The sequence below is a fragment of the Psammomys obesus genome, unplaced genomic scaffold (genome assembly GCF_907164565.1).
Source record: "Psammomys obesus unplaced genomic scaffold, mPsaObe1.curated_primary_1811, whole genome shotgun sequence".
Classification (NCBI taxonomy): Eukaryota; Metazoa; Chordata; class Mammalia; order Rodentia; family Muridae; genus Psammomys; species Psammomys obesus.
Genome location: NW_026596034.1, coordinates 20,788,291 through 20,805,791, shown reverse-complemented (window position 1 = coordinate 20,805,791; position 17,501 = coordinate 20,788,291). Strand labels below are relative to the sequence as shown.

The 17,501-nt window shown below is 47.0% G+C and overlaps 1 protein-coding gene and 1 pseudogene across 2 annotated transcripts in view; one reads left to right on the top strand and one right to left on the bottom strand.

Annotated features, from left to right (window-relative positions):
* The first annotated feature begins 339 nt into the window (after positions 1 to 339).
* On the top strand, positions 340 to 465 carry LOC129687292 (small nucleolar RNA SNORA17; annotated as a pseudogene).
* An 8,431-nt stretch (positions 466 to 8,896) lies between these two features.
* Cdh5 (cadherin 5) overlaps positions 8,897 to 17,501 on the bottom strand; it is a 39,286-nt gene continuing 30,681 nt past the window's right edge. For both annotated transcript variants that reach the window (XM_055621582.1, XM_055621583.1), the window contains 5 exons: positions 16,450 to 16,592; positions 15,368 to 15,492; positions 14,942 to 15,050; positions 12,561 to 12,806; positions 8,897 to 10,997 (listed from right to left, as the gene is read on the bottom strand). In XM_055621582.1, the coding sequence (XP_055477557.1) occupies positions 10,480 to 10,997; positions 12,561 to 12,806; positions 14,942 to 15,050; positions 15,368 to 15,492; positions 16,450 to 16,592 (1,141 nt within the window). In that variant the 3' untranslated portion in view covers positions 8,897 to 10,479. The remainder of the gene's footprint in view (positions 10,998 to 12,560; positions 12,807 to 14,941; positions 15,051 to 15,367; positions 15,493 to 16,449; positions 16,593 to 17,501) is intronic.

The window sequence follows — 17,501 nt, the reverse complement described above, 5'->3', positions numbered from 1 at the left end:
ATATTCCCTCCCTCAGCTCCCCTTCCCTCTCCTTCTCTGTTTAATCCTCCCATTCCTGTATCCCCTGTCTCTGTATAACTATATATTCTACTTCTCCTTCCTCAGGGAAATTGTCTCCCTGATTCTTACTCTACATCTAACTTCTGTGATTTTACAGACAGTGTAATGCCTCCAAAGGCTTAAGAGTTAACGTCTGCATGTAAGTGATACATACCATATTTATCTTTTAGGGTCTGGTTTACTTTGCTCAGGATGTCATTTTTCTAGCTTCATCCGTTTACCTGTGAATTTCATTTAATACACACACACACACACTCACTCACACACACACAGCTGAGTCCTGCCCCTAGAAGCATTGCGGGTGTGGTGGCTGTGTCATCTGTGTGTCAGTGGGTGGCAGAGAGGAGAGAGGCTATGCTAAACTCAGTGTTCTGGCCTGTGGACATCTGATAGTAGCCTGACATTCCGTGAAAAAAGTGAGCCTGAAATGACCACCAGGCTGGCTTTACAGAGGCCCAGATAGGCTTCCAGTGCCAGGAGAGAGCCATAGACTAGGAGAACCCCACCTGGGACCACAGGCGTGAGTCCAGACAATCCTCACATGGGGACACTCTGGCAGCAGGGTGAGGAGTGAGACCAAGTTGACCACCAGACCAGTGCCATGGAGCCTGAACAGGGAACTAGCTAGCCTGAGGTGACCACCAGGGCAGTGCAGGAGCTGGGGATGGGTTTGGGGGCAGACAATGCCCAAGATGACCCCTGCTGGGTGCCACAATGCACAAGTGGGGCAGAGCACTCCTGAGACCACTCCTGAGAAAACCCAGATACTCATAGACCTGGGGACCACTAAGTGGAGCAAGTGAGTGGTGGTGGAGAGATGGAAGAGAAAGAGAAACCGAAGGTTGTGGGCACAAGGCAGAGAGGCAGAACTGGTGGAGGGTAGTGAGAAACAGCCTAATGTGAGGAGCTGCTGATGCTATCTGGGACATGGTGAGGGCCTGGCCTGTGCTGCCAACACGGCCATGACTAGATCCATTGCCCTGTAGCAGCCAGTGTCTGTTACCAGCCTGGTCTGGGCTGCCACCTAGGGACTGGCTAATGTCTGAAGGCTGTTCAGAACTGGCCCCACCCCTCACCTAGGCATTATGGGAGAACTGGCCCTGGGGTGTGAGAGCAGCAGAGCTGAACCTGACCCCTAGCTACAGTACTCGGGAGAGCTGGCCTACACATTGTGGAAGCTGTGGGTGAGCCGGCCCTGTGCATATGAGTGTAGGAGACGTGGCCTTGCCACTTGTCTCCTATGAGGTGGCATGGACGAGGGAGAGAACCCCTCCTTCTCCAGTTGCCCCTCACCACCTGTGGCAGGTTAGAGACTTGGCCCTGGGTGTCATGAGAGCAGGAGAGCCGTCCCTCCCCCTCACCAGCTGCAGCACTCGGGAGAGATACCTTCCCCTCCCTTTTGTTCTCACCAATGGCATCAGGTGGAAGAGCTGACCCCAGGGTCATGAGAGAGGGAGAACTGGCCATGTCCTTCACCAGCTGCGCTACTCAAGGGAGCAGGCCCTGCCCCTCACATGGGCAGCAGGGTAGAGCTGGCCTGGGTCTCAGGGGTGAGCTGGCTCAGTGGGTGTGGGAGCAGGAGAGCTGGCTCTGACCCTTGCTGGCTGTAGCATTGATGGGCCAGCTGGGGCAGGGCAGGGCAGGAGAGCTTGCCCTCGTGGTGTGGGTGCAGGGGAGCTGGCAGGTTGACCAGCTCAGATATCTCTCTTGGCCCACCCTAACATCTGCCCCACTGAAGAACTGCTGGAGTTTGTGAAGGGGCCGGTGTTACAGATACAAAACTACAGGATCCCTGACACAGAGCAACAACAGGATATCCCAGAGGAGTCCCAGTGAGATTCCAGTATCAATAGAAGCCAGAGGCCTTGTACCAGACCAAAGAGTCATTGCAATGAACATTTGCAAGCAAAGCAGTATGGCCCAAAGGGTATACTGTGGGACACACTGTGACATACTACAGCTTCCACAACAGAATTTTTTTTTCTCTGTTGTGGGAAAGATTGCAGGAGTGAAGGGTGGCCAAGTGGGCAGGGGGAGAAGAATGGGATTGTGGTGCATGATATGAAATTCACAAAGATCCATTAAAAAGTTTTTTAAAAATCAAAACCCAGAAACCAATAAGTTGAGAAACAAAACAAAAAAGAGCTGAGTAATATTCCATCGTGTAAATGTATCACATTGTCTTTGTCTATTCATCCACTGACACACATCTAGGCTATTTCCAATCTCTGGCTATTATGAACAAAGCAGCAATGAACATGGATGAGCAAGTGCCTCTATAGTAGGCTGCAGAGTCTTTTGGGAATCTGCCAAAGAGTGGTATAGCTGGATCTTGAAGCAGATCTATTCCCATCTTCCTGAGGAGCTGCCACACTTATTTCCATAGTGGCTGTACAAGTTTGCACTCCCACTAGCAATGGATTAGTGTTCCCCTTATGCCACATCCTGGCAGCATGAGCTGTCATTTGTTTTCTTGATGATGGCCATTCTGACAGGCCCTAGATGAAATCTCAGTGGTTTTGATTTTAATTTCCCCGATGGCTGGAGAGGCTCAGCATCTCTTTAAGTGTTTCTCAGCCATTTGTGTTTGACCTTTTGAGAATTCTCTGTTTAGATCTGTGCTCCATTTTTAATTGGGTTGTTGGCTTTTTTGATGTCCAGTTTTCTGGGCCCTTCATATATTTCAGGTGTTCTTTTCTATCGGATGTGCAATTGGTGAGGATCTTTTCCAATTCTGTAGCCTACTGTTTGTCAGGAAGATGGTGCCCTTTGTCATACAGAAGCTTTTCAGTTTTATGAGGTCCCACTTATTGTTGATCTTAGTGCCTTTGCTAATCATGTGTTCAGAAAAGTCTTTTTCTGTGACAATGAGTTCAAGACTATTCCCTACTTTCTCTCATATCAGGTTTAGGGTACCTGGCCTTATGTTGCAATCTTTGGCCCATTTGGAGTTGAGTTTTATGCACAATCATAAATATAGGTCTATTTGCATTCTTCTACATGTAACCATCCAGTTTGAGCACTTCTATTTGTTGAAGATACTGTCTTTTCCACAGTGTGCATTTCTGGCTTCTTTAGGAAAGATCAGATGCCTATAAGTGTATGGATTTATGTCTGGGTCTTCGATTTCATCTATTAACATATCAGTTTTTATGCCAATACCATGCTTTTTTTTTTTTTTAATTACCGTATCTTTGTAGTACAATTAGAGATTTGGGATGGTGATACATCTGACAGTTCTTTTATTGTTCAGGATTGTTTTAGCTATCCTGTCTTGTTGTTGTTATTGGTTTGTGTGTGTGTGTGTGTGTGTGTGTGTGTGTGTTTTCCCTATGAAACTGAATATTGTCTTTCTAAGTTCTGTGAAGAATTGTGTTGGCATTTTGATGGAGATTGAGATGCATCTGTAGATTGCTTTTGGTAGGATGGCCATTTTTACTATATTAATCCTACTGACCCATGAAAATGGGAAATCTTTCTACTGATATCTTTTTCAATTTTTTTCTTTAATGTCTTAAAGCTTTATAATGCAAGTCTTTTGCTTGCTTGGTTAGAGTTACCTCAAATATTTTGAAGCTATTGTGAAAGGTATTTTTTTTCCTGATTCTTTCTCAGACTATTTGTTATTTGTATATAAGAAGGCTATTTGTGTATATCAATTTCATATCCTGATATTTTGCTGAAAGGGTTTAAAAACTGTTGAAGTTTTCTGGGGGAGTTTTTAGGGTCATTGATACGTGTGTGTGTTCATGAGTGAAATTCATTTGTAATTTTCTTTTTTTGTTGAATCTTTGTGTGGTTTAGGCATGGGGTAATTGTGGCCTTGTAAAAATAATTAGGCAATGTTTTTCTTGTTTTTGTTTTGTGGAATAATTTTGGTAGTATAAATGTTAATTTGTCTTTGAAGATCTGGTAGAAATCTATACTAAATCTATCTGGCCCTGGACTCTTTTTTAGTTGGGAGACTTTCAATTACTACTTCTATTTCACTATGGGCTATGGGTCCGTTTATATTGTTTATCTGGCCTTTCAAATTGTAAGCAATCCCCAATTAGATGCTTTCTTTTATAAGAGTTGCCTTGGTCATGGTATCTTATCATAACAATAGAACAGTGACTAAAACAGAAGTTGGCACCAGCGACTGGAGTTTTGCTATGACAGGCCTGTCTCTACTGTTTGTTGGAGGAATATGGAAGACTTTGGGACTTTGGACTACAAAAGCAGTTGGATACTCTAAGCAGGGCTGAATGGGCCATCCAAGTAGGAGCCCAGCTCATGAGTCAAAAGCCTCAGAGGTAAGCTTCATCAACTTGGAAGAGACATAGAATGGAGAATCTCAGGCAACAAAGTCAAGGCAGAAGAAATGAATACCTTGGTTAAAAAAAAAAAATGTTAAGTCACAAAGTCATTCAAGAAATCTAGGACATTGTCAAAAGGCCAAATTTATGAATAATAGGTGTCTTGTTTATAGATTATGGCTTAGAGAGACTGAGAAACACTCCTGCTGGTGAGTGAAGAGTTCACTGACTCACACTTGGAGCCGCTGACTTCTAACATGCCCAGGTCTACCAGCTCACCTGGCCTGGGGCCGAAGTGCTTTTTCCAGACACAGGCTCTTCGAGCTAAAATGAGGAAAGTCCTGTCAAACCAGGAAGCGTTTGTCACCTCATACATCTGCGCCTGGTTTGATCCAGAGAATGGATTCTGCTGGTCTAGCTACAGATGAGCGGAGCGGGGGTATGTGGCGCCCAGTGGCGATTTACTAATTACCGCCCAGAGCTACATATCTAAAGGTTACACTGTTCAGAGGAGGCTCTCAGTTCTGGAGTTTTCTTTTCTTTGTGAAGACTCATGTCCTGTGTAGAGCCTCATGAAAACAACTAGTTGAAGAACATGCATGGGCTGGACCTAGGCCCCCCTACGCATGTACAGCGTATGTGTGGGTTGGACATCCATGGGGGTAGGGTTTGCCTCTGTTGCTTCCCTTTGGATCCCCTTCCCCTAGCTGGGCTGCCTTGTCTGGCCTCAGTGGGAGAGGATACGCTTAGCCCTCATGTGACTCAGTGTGCCAAGGTGGGTTGGTACCAATGGGGAACTTCTTCTTCTCTGAGAAGAGAAGGGGGGAGAAGGAGGCCTGAGGGTGGGACTGGGAGGAGAAGAGGGTCGGGGCTGCGATTACGCTGTAAAGTGATGAAATAGATTTTAAAAATGGGGGAATGTATCAAACAAACAAACAAACAAACAAAACAACAACCCTCCTTGCTCTGTCTATACAGTCTCCAGGCCTCGGCCCCAGCAACCACAACTCAAGCATTGTAAGTTGGCTGCACCCAGGTCTAAGCTGCAAAACAGTACAAAGCACTATTAAGCCCCTGAAAGCTGGTACCTCCACAGACTTCCCAGACACCCCAGGTGGTCTCTTAATAAGCTGAGGTAGACTCACCCCATTCTTTGTTTCTTTTATATCCCAGACAAAGAAGAACATTAGGCATTTATGCATCATAGGATTATTTTGGGAGTGGCTTTCTCCTCTCGTAGACCCCCAAAATTGCTGGAGATTCAGGGGTAAAGGACTCCAGAGGTGAAGAGATCAGGGCCCCATAGACAAAGTTCCAAGACATTTTCAGAAGTAAGAAGAAGCTGTCGCTCCGGGAACAGGATTTCTGGGGTCAAAAGTATTGACTTCAAAACCAGTTCAGTAGCAGGCAACAGCAGGACACAGCCATGACACCAGCACTCTCCAGGGAGGGCAAGGCTGGAGGTTCAAAAGTTTGTACCTGGGCTACCTGGTGAGATCCTGTCTCAAAAGAAAACAAACAAATAACCCATGCAACCCCTTTTCCGTTTGTCCAAAACAAAACCAAAGCCCATATAATTAAGTTTACTTCAAAAACTGTTGCATCAATGGCAAAGTCAGAAAAAAATCGCTTTTAAAACAGTCTTTCAATATTTAAAATCAATGGAGAAAAACAGATCAATTCGCCATTCTGCAGTTACTTTACAAATGGTTCTAAGAATGTGTGTTGACTATAGAAAACTTGGAAATTACTCAGAATCTCCTACCTTTCTGGGTAGATGTTTACCAGAAAAACCCTGGGACCTGAGTATAGGGTACTTAATTTTGAAGTCAATTTAAGCTTACCTCGTGGGTTGTAATGGCTGCTGGGTTTTTTGTTTTGTTAAAGACTTATTTTATCTTACGTGTAGGAACATTTGTTCCACATGAATATATGTGTAATGTTGTGTGTACTTGATGCCCACAGAGACCAGAAGAAGATGTCAAATCTCCTGGAACTGAGGTCATAGACGGGGTGAGCACCGTGTGGGTGCTGGGACCCGAACCCAGGTTCTCTGCAAGAGCAACAAGTACTTTTTAACTGCTGGCTCATCTCGCCAGCCTCTGCTCACTTCGGTTTTAAGGTTCTACCAGTCTACCTAGCCAGCCTCTTAGTGGTGGACATTGACCCTGTTTCCAGTTTTGCTTTGTAAATGGCGCTGCATTTAATATCGAGGTAGATACATCTGGTTTGCGTCTTTTGGGCCGATCCTTGGAAGGGATATTTAGTGGATGGCTTGGGACGTTGTAAGGAGTCAAAGGCTCCATGTCACCTACAGGAAAGCATGATTTGTAAGGAATTTTGATCCGAGAGGTCTTAGAACCGGGACATGTAAAGACTTACTGGTTCTGGCCCCAATGTGTGTGTGTGCGCGCGTCAGGTGGGGGCACATTGATACGTGTTCCCCCAGGGTGGAGGAGGGGTGAGGGAGTAGAGAGGGGTGATGAGGCGCACTGTCATATTTATGACCGCAAGGACGTTGGGTTGCTGAAAGCTAGTAACCTAGCTCTAGGCAGGGTGTGGGACTGGGTCCCTGACTTTCCAGATAAGAGCCTGTTGAGGTTGTTCTGCTAGACCTGGAGTTCATTCTTTTAAACACAACTTCTCTATCAAAGAAAGGGACTCTCAGGGCTTGCCATCTGTTCTAGGGTGTCAGAAGTTGGGATTCTGGTTAGGACCAAATATTTGTAAATGCAGAGCGCCCCCTGGTGGAAACTTTCTGATTTCCCAGTGGCTGGAGCGGGGCTGTGCTTTCGTGGCACAGTTGGGAGGTAGAAAAGAAGCCTCCTGCCCACCCTTGTCTTTCTGGAAACCAGGAGGCAGGTTCTAACTCCAACCCTGCCTCTTATTGTGTGGCTTTGGCTCCATCGTACTGAGCTTGGGCTCTTGCCTTTGTCTGCTGTGAAATGGAGGTCATAGGGCCATTGTGATTTGGTCCCAGGAGTAGCAGGGCTGAGACACCAGGGTCTTTCTTCTCTACTCATCCTGGGAGCCTAGCGCCCCTGGAGCAGGCAGTCAGATACCAGATATCATCCAGGTTTTAGTGGATGCCCTAGCATGGTGTCCACTGAAAGCCTCCGGCCTCGGCCTTATGAGGGTCATTTGTTACTCTGGGTGAATAGTGGCCAAGCAGAAGAGGTGGGCAGAATGGCCAACTAAGTCAGACTTTGATGGAGGGTCAGGACCTCATCTAGAGGATACTGGGGAGTCGGGGATCTGAGGGAGAGCACCCCTTAGAAAACAAGGTAGGGAAAGATGTCATGGAAGACTGATTTAGAGCAGAGACCCCGTCCAGTCGGGTAGGACTGAACCCAAGGAGGTGGCAGCCATGGGAACAGCAGAATACAGACTACCTCTCCTGTTGGCACTCTGGAAATAAATGGCGGTGTCACAACAACGAGGGAGTAGCTAGTCAAGTAAAATAAATAAAAAGTCTAAATTTTGCTAAGTGTGGTAAACATTGTGGCATTGGAACTTGGCTATAGTTCTGTCTTCTACTCCCTGAACTTGGAGCCTTGCTTCCAAGGCACCATGGAAGAGAACGCCAGCAGCCACTAAAACAACACCCTGGGGCTGTGCATCTCCAAAGCCTGTTCCCAGGTGACACACTGAGCTACCCGGTGGCACTCCAGACAACCTCTCTTGCGGGGCCTTGTTCAATTGACTTGATTTGGAGAAACTCAAGGGCAGCCTTTCCTCCTCAGAGCTTGTTGGAAACAATTCCCCACTGACTGTTTAACGGGAAAGATGTCTAAGCCAGAGCTAGCCAGGAGCTGACCAACCCTTCCAAGAGGGCAAGCCGAGGAAAAAGCTCCAGCAGAGGGGTTTGAGAAACATAGCCATATCCTTTGAAACCTAGATACCCCATGTGCACAAGGCTGTGAGCTGCCCAGGGAAAGAACCTACTTCTTTGCCAATTGCAAATGGTGCTGCAGCTCCCTCAACCGCACCCCTAAACATTGTCCTGACTGCTACAAAGACTGAAGGTATAGAGGTAGGGCATGCACAGAGCACAGAGGGACCCAGAGTGGACAGAAGGCTGAATGGGATCTCCCTCGTTTTCTGTTTTTTTTTTTGTTTTTTTTTTTTTTTGTTTTTTTTAATTTTAAGAAAACAAAGTTTTTAGGTTTTTTTTGTTTTGTTTTGATTTGTTTTTAAGAATAAACTTATGTTTAATTGTGTGTGCCCATGAGTGCAGGTGCTTCCCCAGGCCAGAAGAGGGCATAACAACTACCTGTTGTGAGCTGCCCAACATGGCAGCTGGGAACTGTTTGTGGGTCTTTGGCAGGAGCAGTACATACACTTAACCGAGGAGCCATTTTTCTGGCCCCATGAGTCACCTTCTTGAGGACTCACAGGTCCCCTTGTCCTCTGAGTTCCTCGGATGAGGCTGGTAGTGGTTATATATGTGTTTGCATGTCTGTGTGCATGCGGCCATGTGCATTTGCATGCATGCTTGTGTATGCATTTCATCTGAGCTCTCCGCTCCAGAAACGGAAGAACTTCAAGATGTCTTTATTTAGATATAAAAAGGTACAGTACATCTCATGCACCAGGGAGACCAATGTTTAGTCATTATCCATACAGCAATTACTACAAAAGGAAATAGAAAATTACAGGAATTGTTTATCTAACCAGAAAAACAAAAAAACAAAAACAAAACCCCGAATTAAAATTGTTAACCCAAATAACAACCTGATTATTATGCATAATAAACTTACACTATGTTTGTGAGAACTAAAGACTTGTAAGTATCATTAGTAAAAAAAAAAAAAAAAATTAAGGAAAACTAATTATTGGTTAAATAAATGTCAGTGCTATCTACAGCCCCTGCAGAGAGGCCCTGTTGGGGGAGGGGTTCGAAACGGAGGGCGAGCAGATGGCATGTTTCTGCCTCACCTGGTCCACTTTGAGTCTGGATTGCCCCCTCCTCCAGTCGTGACTTCAGTGGAAAGTTACTCAAATCCCTCCGAGGGAGAGACGCAGGGATGCCCCTGCTCTTGGAAAGGTCAGGGGCCTTGCATTCTGCAGGGTGTGCCGGGGCAAGGGGATGGGGGATGGAGGATGGGGTGTCATTCCCTGAGATGTGGCAACCAGGAGAAAAGGCAAATGGCATTGTGGCTCTGTGATGCAGTTACGTTTGATTTGGGGCATTGACCATGCTTGCTGAGTTTGCATCTTGGGTGTCTCCAAGAGATAAGCAGGCAGCAAGAGTTAAAAAGGGAGCATAGGTGACCGGGCAAGGCAGCTGCCTCCCACAGGCAACCTGGAGAAGGGTTGCCTGTCAGATGGGTTTCTTAGCTCCTCTAGGGTGTTGGAGAGGAATAGGTTGGAGGCTATCCTTGCTCTATGACTGGTCACCTATGGTCTCCACAGTCCTTCCTGGGTGAATTCACAGTTGCTTCAAATTCAAAAAGCCATTTCCCTGAAGTTGATGGACTAGGTCATTGCTCAGTGAAGCAGTTAATGTGGCTGCAGGCCTGCTGGATCACCTCAGGTCCCAAGGTGCTGCTGACAGCCTCCTTTCTCCCTGGACAAGACCTGGGGAGGGGTTGCGGAGTAGCAGGCCCGGGATAGGTATGAGGGAGGCTCCTAAGAGCAGGTATGACGGATCAGTGACAGCCTCTCTCCGGACCGGGCTTCGGAGTTCTGTCCGGTAGCTCATGCCACCCAATCTTCTGCCTTCAGACAGACAGACCTACCAGGGACTCAGGGACTCTTCGGGAAGGCTCCTCATAGTTCAGCATAGGCAGCTTTGCTTGGCAGTTTTGAAGGGAACATAAGCCTGGGATAGATTGGAAGTGTGTATGTGTGGGAGGAAGGACGGGATAGGAGCCCAGATAGAACAAGAGCCTCACTTTCCCAGTGTTTGGAGTGGCCATCAATAAAACACGTCTCTGTCCCTGCAGATTTAAGGGACCTGGAATTTGCTACGTTGATGATGGAAGGTCTTTGGTACCCACAGGCAAGAGATGCGAGGCTGGAGAGTCCGTGCCACTCCTTGGAAATCAGGGAAGGTGGTGTCAGGTGTCTGATCCAGGCTGCAATGAGTCTGGGTCCCGGGGCCCAGAGACCGGAAACCCTAGATGATAAGTTCCTCCCGGGGATCCGAGCCATACAGCTCCGCCAGCATTTTGAACCTGGGTCCCCAGTCGTTGAGGAAGTCATAGTCGATGTCAGAGTCGGAGGAATTGGTGCTCAGGGAGCTGAGTGACTCTGCGATGGACTCGGAGCCCTCGTAGCCGTAGATGTGCAGTGTGTCGTAGGGGGGCCCGCCGCCGTCATTGTCTGCCTCTTCTTTCTTCACCTCGATCATGGTGGCCATCTCCCCGGGCCCGCCGTGCGCCCCGGGAGCTAGCCGAGGCGGCTTCTGCACCTGCGTGTACACGGCTGGTCGGGCGTCCATCGTGGACCGCAGCGGTTTGGTGGAGCCGCTGCGCACCGAATTCAGCACCGACACGTCGTAGCTGGTGGTGTCCATCTCGCCGCCGCCCTCCTCGTCGTAGGTGACCAGCTGCTCGTGGATCTCGAGCGCGCTCTTGCTGTGCGCATGCGCCTGCTTCCGGAGCCGCCTCCGCAGGAAGATGAGCAGGGTGATCACTGCCAGCCAAGAAGTGAAAGCGGCAGATGTGGGTCAGACATGGTTTGCGAACCCCGCCCCATCCTCCCTACAAATTCCTGGGGCCAGCCCAGGCTCCCAGGGCCACTGCCGTGACTGGCCAAGCACAGATTTGGTTTGGCCCAAAGTTTAAGTCAGTGGCGATAACACTGACCCTGCTGAAGTGTGAGTGTGTGTGTGTGTGTGTGTGTGTGTGTGTGTGTAGGTCCCCTGAATCTTGCGCTGTGGCAGAGCTCCCTCAGTGAGGCTCAAGTCATTTCCTCTGTGTTTCTAGCCTTGAGTTAGTTACTTACCTGTGTCATACATAATGTTCGGGTGGTCTAACGAAACCCCTCCCTAAGCCTCACTTCTCCTGTCTGCAAAGTGGGTGCAGTGGCTGCTCTGTGACACTAGTATTTGGGGAGGGTGGTGATGACATTCTGACACCGTTGCTTTTATAATCATTATTAATTATTCGGTGTCTATCTCTGGCACAGAGGTTCCAGAAAATAGACACACACAGTGCGGAGCTCAGAGGCCAGGAGCAGAGGCTGCCTGTGCCTCATGGCATTCTAGCTTGGTATTGTATCTCGTGGGGCTGGTACATCACAAAATACTTTCTGGATGGAGCCTAAGCTGGCTCTGTTGGGCGCTAATGTTAAAGGAAAACTTCCTGGTGCCCCAGGGGCATGAGGCTGGCTAACACAGGTAAAAATACTTTTCCTGGGAGCTTGCCCTTCAGAATCTTTGTCTGAGGTCTGTTTCCTGGGAAATGTGAGACCTAGGTGAAGTCTAAAGTGCCCCTGAAAGTGACAAGGCTCAAAAAACAAAACAAAACAAAAAACCAAAACCAAAACAAACCTGAAAAAACAAAAACCAAAGGGAAAACAAAACCAACCAAACCAACAAAACAAAAGCAAAAACCAAAAACAAAAACTAAAGCTGGAGGACTTCTATAAAAACAAAGAAATCCCCTGGTGAAATTCCAAGCGAGAAGTCTCAAAACTTTCCATTCTGAAGGAATTTTAGAAACAATTAAAGCCAGGAATGAATGGTGCACACCTTTTATCTCAGCACTCCGGAGGCAAAGGCAAGTGAGTTGCAGGCCAGCCACAGATATACAGTGAGACCTTGTCTCAAAATAAATGAATAATGTTTATCAATGTTTAATGTATATCAGTGCCCCAAACAAATCCAGAATATGGTATGCACTCAAAATATATGTAGCAAATGAATGAATGTCAAGTATACGTTCTTTTCCTTTTTTCTTTTTGAAACGATGGGTGTTGAACCTGGTGTTTGATACATGCTATTATGTGCCCTCTCACTGAGCCATACCCCTGCCCCCAGGTTATTTTGAAATGGAGTTAGCTTGAAAATGGTTTTGTGTCTCTTCCTGTCTTTCCCCTCACCCCTTAAGCACCAGGCTGATGGGGCTTTCCCTTTCTATCTCTGTAGCTTATACGTGGAGCTGTGAGGTCCAGAGTGGTGCAGAACTGGGCTGGGACCCTCTCTCTTCTGTGAGGCCCTCTCAACGTCTCCTCCCTGTCCCATGAGGCACTGACCTGTGATGGTGAGGATGCAGAGGAAGATGGCCACCAGCGCCTGGATGCTGACGCCCGCCTGCGCTGCCATCTCCTCGCAGAAGGTGAACTCGCCCTGCTCATTGCATTTGCACACAGCCACTGTTAGTGTGCTGGTTCCAGTCAGGTTGGGCACTCCATTGTCTGAGATGAGCACGGGTAGATAGTGGAACTTGGCACGCTCTCTGTCAAACCGCCCATACTTGACTGTGATGTTGGCCGTATTGTCTGCAAACATCGAGACCACAGTGTAAGGCTCTGCCAGGAGCACCTGCCCTCTTGTGCCATGGGGGGCGGGTTGAGGAGGAGTTGCCTCTTCCTGTGTGGTTTCCCTGCCTTGATTTCCTTGCCCTGTTTGCTCCCTTCCTCATCTTTCAGCCACAGGCTTGTTCCTTGGCAGAGAATATAGTCTGGGCAGCTGCTTTGATCCAAAACCTGAGAAAATGGCTTAGTCAGCATATAAAACCCCAATTCTTTGTTTCTGTGGCCAATGGGTACATGTCCCCTTCTCCAATCACACCTCAACAACAGGGACTTTTCTCTTTTTCTTGGCTAGTTGCTGATTTGTTTCAAGCTTACACAAAAGTATCAGGAAAAGAATCTGTTTTCTTTGAGCACTGGGCTACCTTCTTCGTGCTGCCACTGAATCATTGCAAAGGAGGCTTATAGCTGTAAACACAAGCCTGGGTCCCCAGTGGCACCTGTAGATTACATTTGCCATCAGGAGAAGATGTCCCTGGGCGTTCTGTGGCTGACGACCAGTTTCTGTGCCAATATGCCCCATCTTCAGGGCCAACCATTAGTTTACTGCACAGAAGCCTCCTCTATCCTCCCCGGAGATTTTTGAACCGTCTGATTTTCAGACCCCTTTTCCCCATTTTATACACACACATGCACACACAAACACACACACACACACACACACACACACACACACACACACACACACTCAGCTGCTGCTGCTGCTGCTGCTCCTGCTGCTGTTCAGTGGCTGTGGGCAAAGGATAGCTGATCTGCCTTTTGTGGGTTCCTGGAAGGTTGTTAACACCAATGGTTAGAGGACTTACTTAGCCACAAAGGGTGGGCACATACAAGACCAGCCAAAAGCCAAGAATTTAAAATGAAAGCCAATTTCACCTCATTATTCATAATTACCTTTCAGTTTCTAAGGTACTATAACTGAGAACAAATGACAGGCTACTGACACATGATGGGCTAATTGAGAGACACTGATATGTAGAGCATTGGTATACAAATGACTCTGAGACCAAAAGACTCGCCTCCTGTTACACACAGGATGTTTATATGGGGGTAACTCTCCATTCTGTTGTAGGACCCCGATCCTACTTCGTTCATTTGAGGTATACACTGGGAATGGGTTGACGGACATTTTCGCCATGTTATTTTCTGAGTGTTGAGTTGTGTCATTAACTGTCGTCTCAGCATGGCCACCCCCCTCATTCTGCAGGCCACGGTGTTCATCTTGCTGGTGGGTCTGTGGCTGACTCCCTATACCTGCCCCTTACTTTCAGGGACCCTCTTCTCTAGTCTTCCCCAAAAGATGACAATGGGCTATTTCAGTACAGGGCCCTCATGATGTCATCAGTTAGGGACAGGGAGATTTCCTCCCATATTTGGATAAATGGTTGCTGTATTCATGCCTAAGGGTGTTTATTTTTTCTTAGAAAGTTGCAGAGGCTGTGGAGGTAGGGGCTGCGGAAGCCTGGCCACTCTCAGATGGAATTAAGTCAGCTCAGGATCATCACTCTAACAAGCGGGTCTTCTCCAGAGCTCTGCCTGGCCACTACTGACCTCACAAGACTCTCTGGGCCTTGACTGGCTGAACAGATATACTGTGATATGCTGTGATTGGTGGACCAGATCCTGTCTGGGGACTGCTTTCTGGTAGATACTCATTCTAGCTGAACTGCAGCAAAGCTTATTGCGTTGTTGGAGTTCATGGCTTCCTATTTCCAAATTTGAGCCCTTTGGAATGATATGAAAATTTGTGGTTTTGTTGAAACCGAGATTCCAGTATTAGAAAGGAGCCTTTGGATGGATTGGACTGAGCTGGCTGCCTGCATCTCTATCTCCATTTTGCTTTCCTCTTCAATGAAGCCTCTTGAGGGTAATGGTAACCGTGTGGATCATGTCCTATGGCTTGACCACCACACAGAGCAACTGTACAATGTAGATGGTGACAGTTGTATAAGACATCCCATGTCTGGTAGGACCTTCTGAAGACCTGTCCCTCCATGTTGGTCTGGTACTTGATCTTAGTGCTTCTAAGAGACTTAGTGCTTCAGGACTCTTAACTGACACCTCTGGCCTTCTGAGAGCCAACCAAGCACTCTAGGGCTCACCATGGTTGTTAATGAGGGTGAAGTTGCTGTCCTCGGTCTTCAGGGAAAACTTGAACTTTGTATTTGGTGGCATCACATCCTTGTCTACCGCAGAGATCTGCACTACCAGCTGGAATGTAAGAGATGGGAAATGATCAGGGTGGTTTTGGGGTGGTATCTTGGGGTTCAAGGATGGGTTTAGATGTGACTGTGGCTACTTGTCACCTAAAGCACTATCTAAATAGTCTCCTCAAAGCCAGTTTGTTTACTATTATCCTAATCTCACTTATCCCTGACTTATTATTCTTCAAACACTCCCAGAGCCTTCATTTCTCTGCCTGTAAAATGGGAATAGCATTGCATTCAGGGCTGTTATATAGTTACTTTAAATGTGGGGAACTCATCCATCTACCCTCCCTCCACCCCCCAACCTTGAGGCCAACTCACCTTGCCCTGGGCTGCATTCTCACACACTTTAGGTTCATAGGGCTGGGCAAATTCCGGGGGGTTGTCATTCTCATCCAAAATTTCAATGTAAACCTGCACAATGGATTCTTTACCCACAGGGTTACCTGCAGGGGAGACAGCTTGTCACCTCAGTGGGCCCAGCTAACACTGGCCTCTAGGGCTGGAGATGTTTGGATGGTCAGTCCTGGGCCACTGTGTCATAGAGGCCACTTTTTTTCCCCCAGGAGAAAAGGACAAGGATGGTGTTGTGGATGGAAGGAGTACAAGGAGGAGGACAAGCGGGGTAGACCTTCATCTGTGAGCAAATTTTCTTATAAGAATTCAAAAGCCAAACATCCTCAATGCATCTTAAGACACAGTAATTAAATTAATAAGTAAACCAAGCAGACAAATACAATTGATTAAAACAATGCAATTGAACAAATAATCATGTACTTATTTAAATAATGCTGCCCCTCTCAGGAACCTCCCCCCGCCCCTGGGATCTGGGTGCAGTGGGAAAGTGAGCACTTTTTGGCTGGGTGATTGTCACAACTCCCCAGGCATCTGTCAGAATTTACACAAATTGTTGCAGAACCTAACTATCTTTATGGTTGAGAGCTGCTTCTTGGCTCTTTAACTGCACATATAACTTCTATGCACACAAGAGTGTTTGCTAAGTGTTTTTAGCACTAAAAACCATGCAGCTTTTGGTCCATGCACAGACTTAGCCCTGTCTCTCTCTGTTCTCGGGACCAAACCTTTGGAAACTCTGTGTGTAGCCTTCAGTGAATCTCATCACAGAGACACCTGACAGTCTGTCTCATCACAGTGCTTCTCACACTATGGTGAATGTGAGGTTCTCACTCAGTCTAGGGTGGCACTCTACTGTTCTTTTGTGGGTGCTCTGTATGATGCTGGTCTAAGGAGCAGCAGAAATGGAAGGTCAACATTCCCCAGCCAGGGAATGCTTCCCCAGGGCCTTAGACTACCTTTAGAGGTCCAGAAGGGTACGTCATGTCAGTTTTGAAAGCATGAGGGAAGAGAAGAGCCCAGGTAGCCTGGAAGATGGAACTGCTCACCTTTAGAATCCAGTTCATTGGCCTCCACGGTCAGGTTATACCAGGCATGGGTTTCTCTGTCCAGTTCTTTCTCATTATAGATGTCCCCCTGTTTGGTTATTCGGAAGAATTGGCCTCTGTCACTGGTCTTTCGGATGGAGTATCTGTCCAGAAGAAAGAGGTTCATGGTTTTCCTTGTCCTTTGCTGTATCCAAAGTCCTCAGCATAACAGAGAAGGCGCTTCAGGACTTGCGCCTTGTGTCCTTCCCCCTACCCATTTTCTAGTGTTCACAGTACTTACCACCCAGACTGAGTGGGCCTGGGCACACACACATGAGCAGGATGATGCTCGACCTGAAGGATACGGTTATCTTACACTTGGATGGGGGGACCTGATACTCCACCCAGCTGCATTTCTAACTGAGTAGGCGACTCTAAAACCAACTGTACCTCAGTACCTCAGCTGGAGTGTGTGTGTGTGTGTGTGTGTGTGTGTGTGTGTGTGTGTAACATAGATGGGCAAAAGCCAGAGAGAAACATACACAAAAGCTGGAAGAAAAAAGAACCAGCTGAAAATATATGAGGTGGAAATTTGAATTCTCTATAAACCAGAAAAATGATTATGAAGAGATGAAGATGTGTGTGTTTAGCTACTACTGAGAAACCATGACAAGACAGAAGAAGTAATACAAAATATAATACTAAATTTTTCATAGGATGAAGTCCTGAGCTACAGTTAAGCACTGTGTCCAATATTTGGGCATAACTATAAAAAACAGTAATAGTTAGGTGTGTGCTCATAGTCCTTGAATGTCCCAGCAGTATGAGGAAACTGAAGAGTTCAGACTCTTGGGAACAAAAAGAATAGATTCCCTAAGAAGAAAGGGAATTAGACCTACCACAGATGTTCCCACAAAGGTGAATGCTAGAACATATTGGTGGAACTTTTGAAGGGAAGTGTCTGTGATCTGAAGATTACACAAGTCTATCCAAGTGTCGTTAAAATACGAAGGCAAAGAATGATTTTATCTATCTATCTATCTATCTATCTATCTATCTATCTATCTATCTAT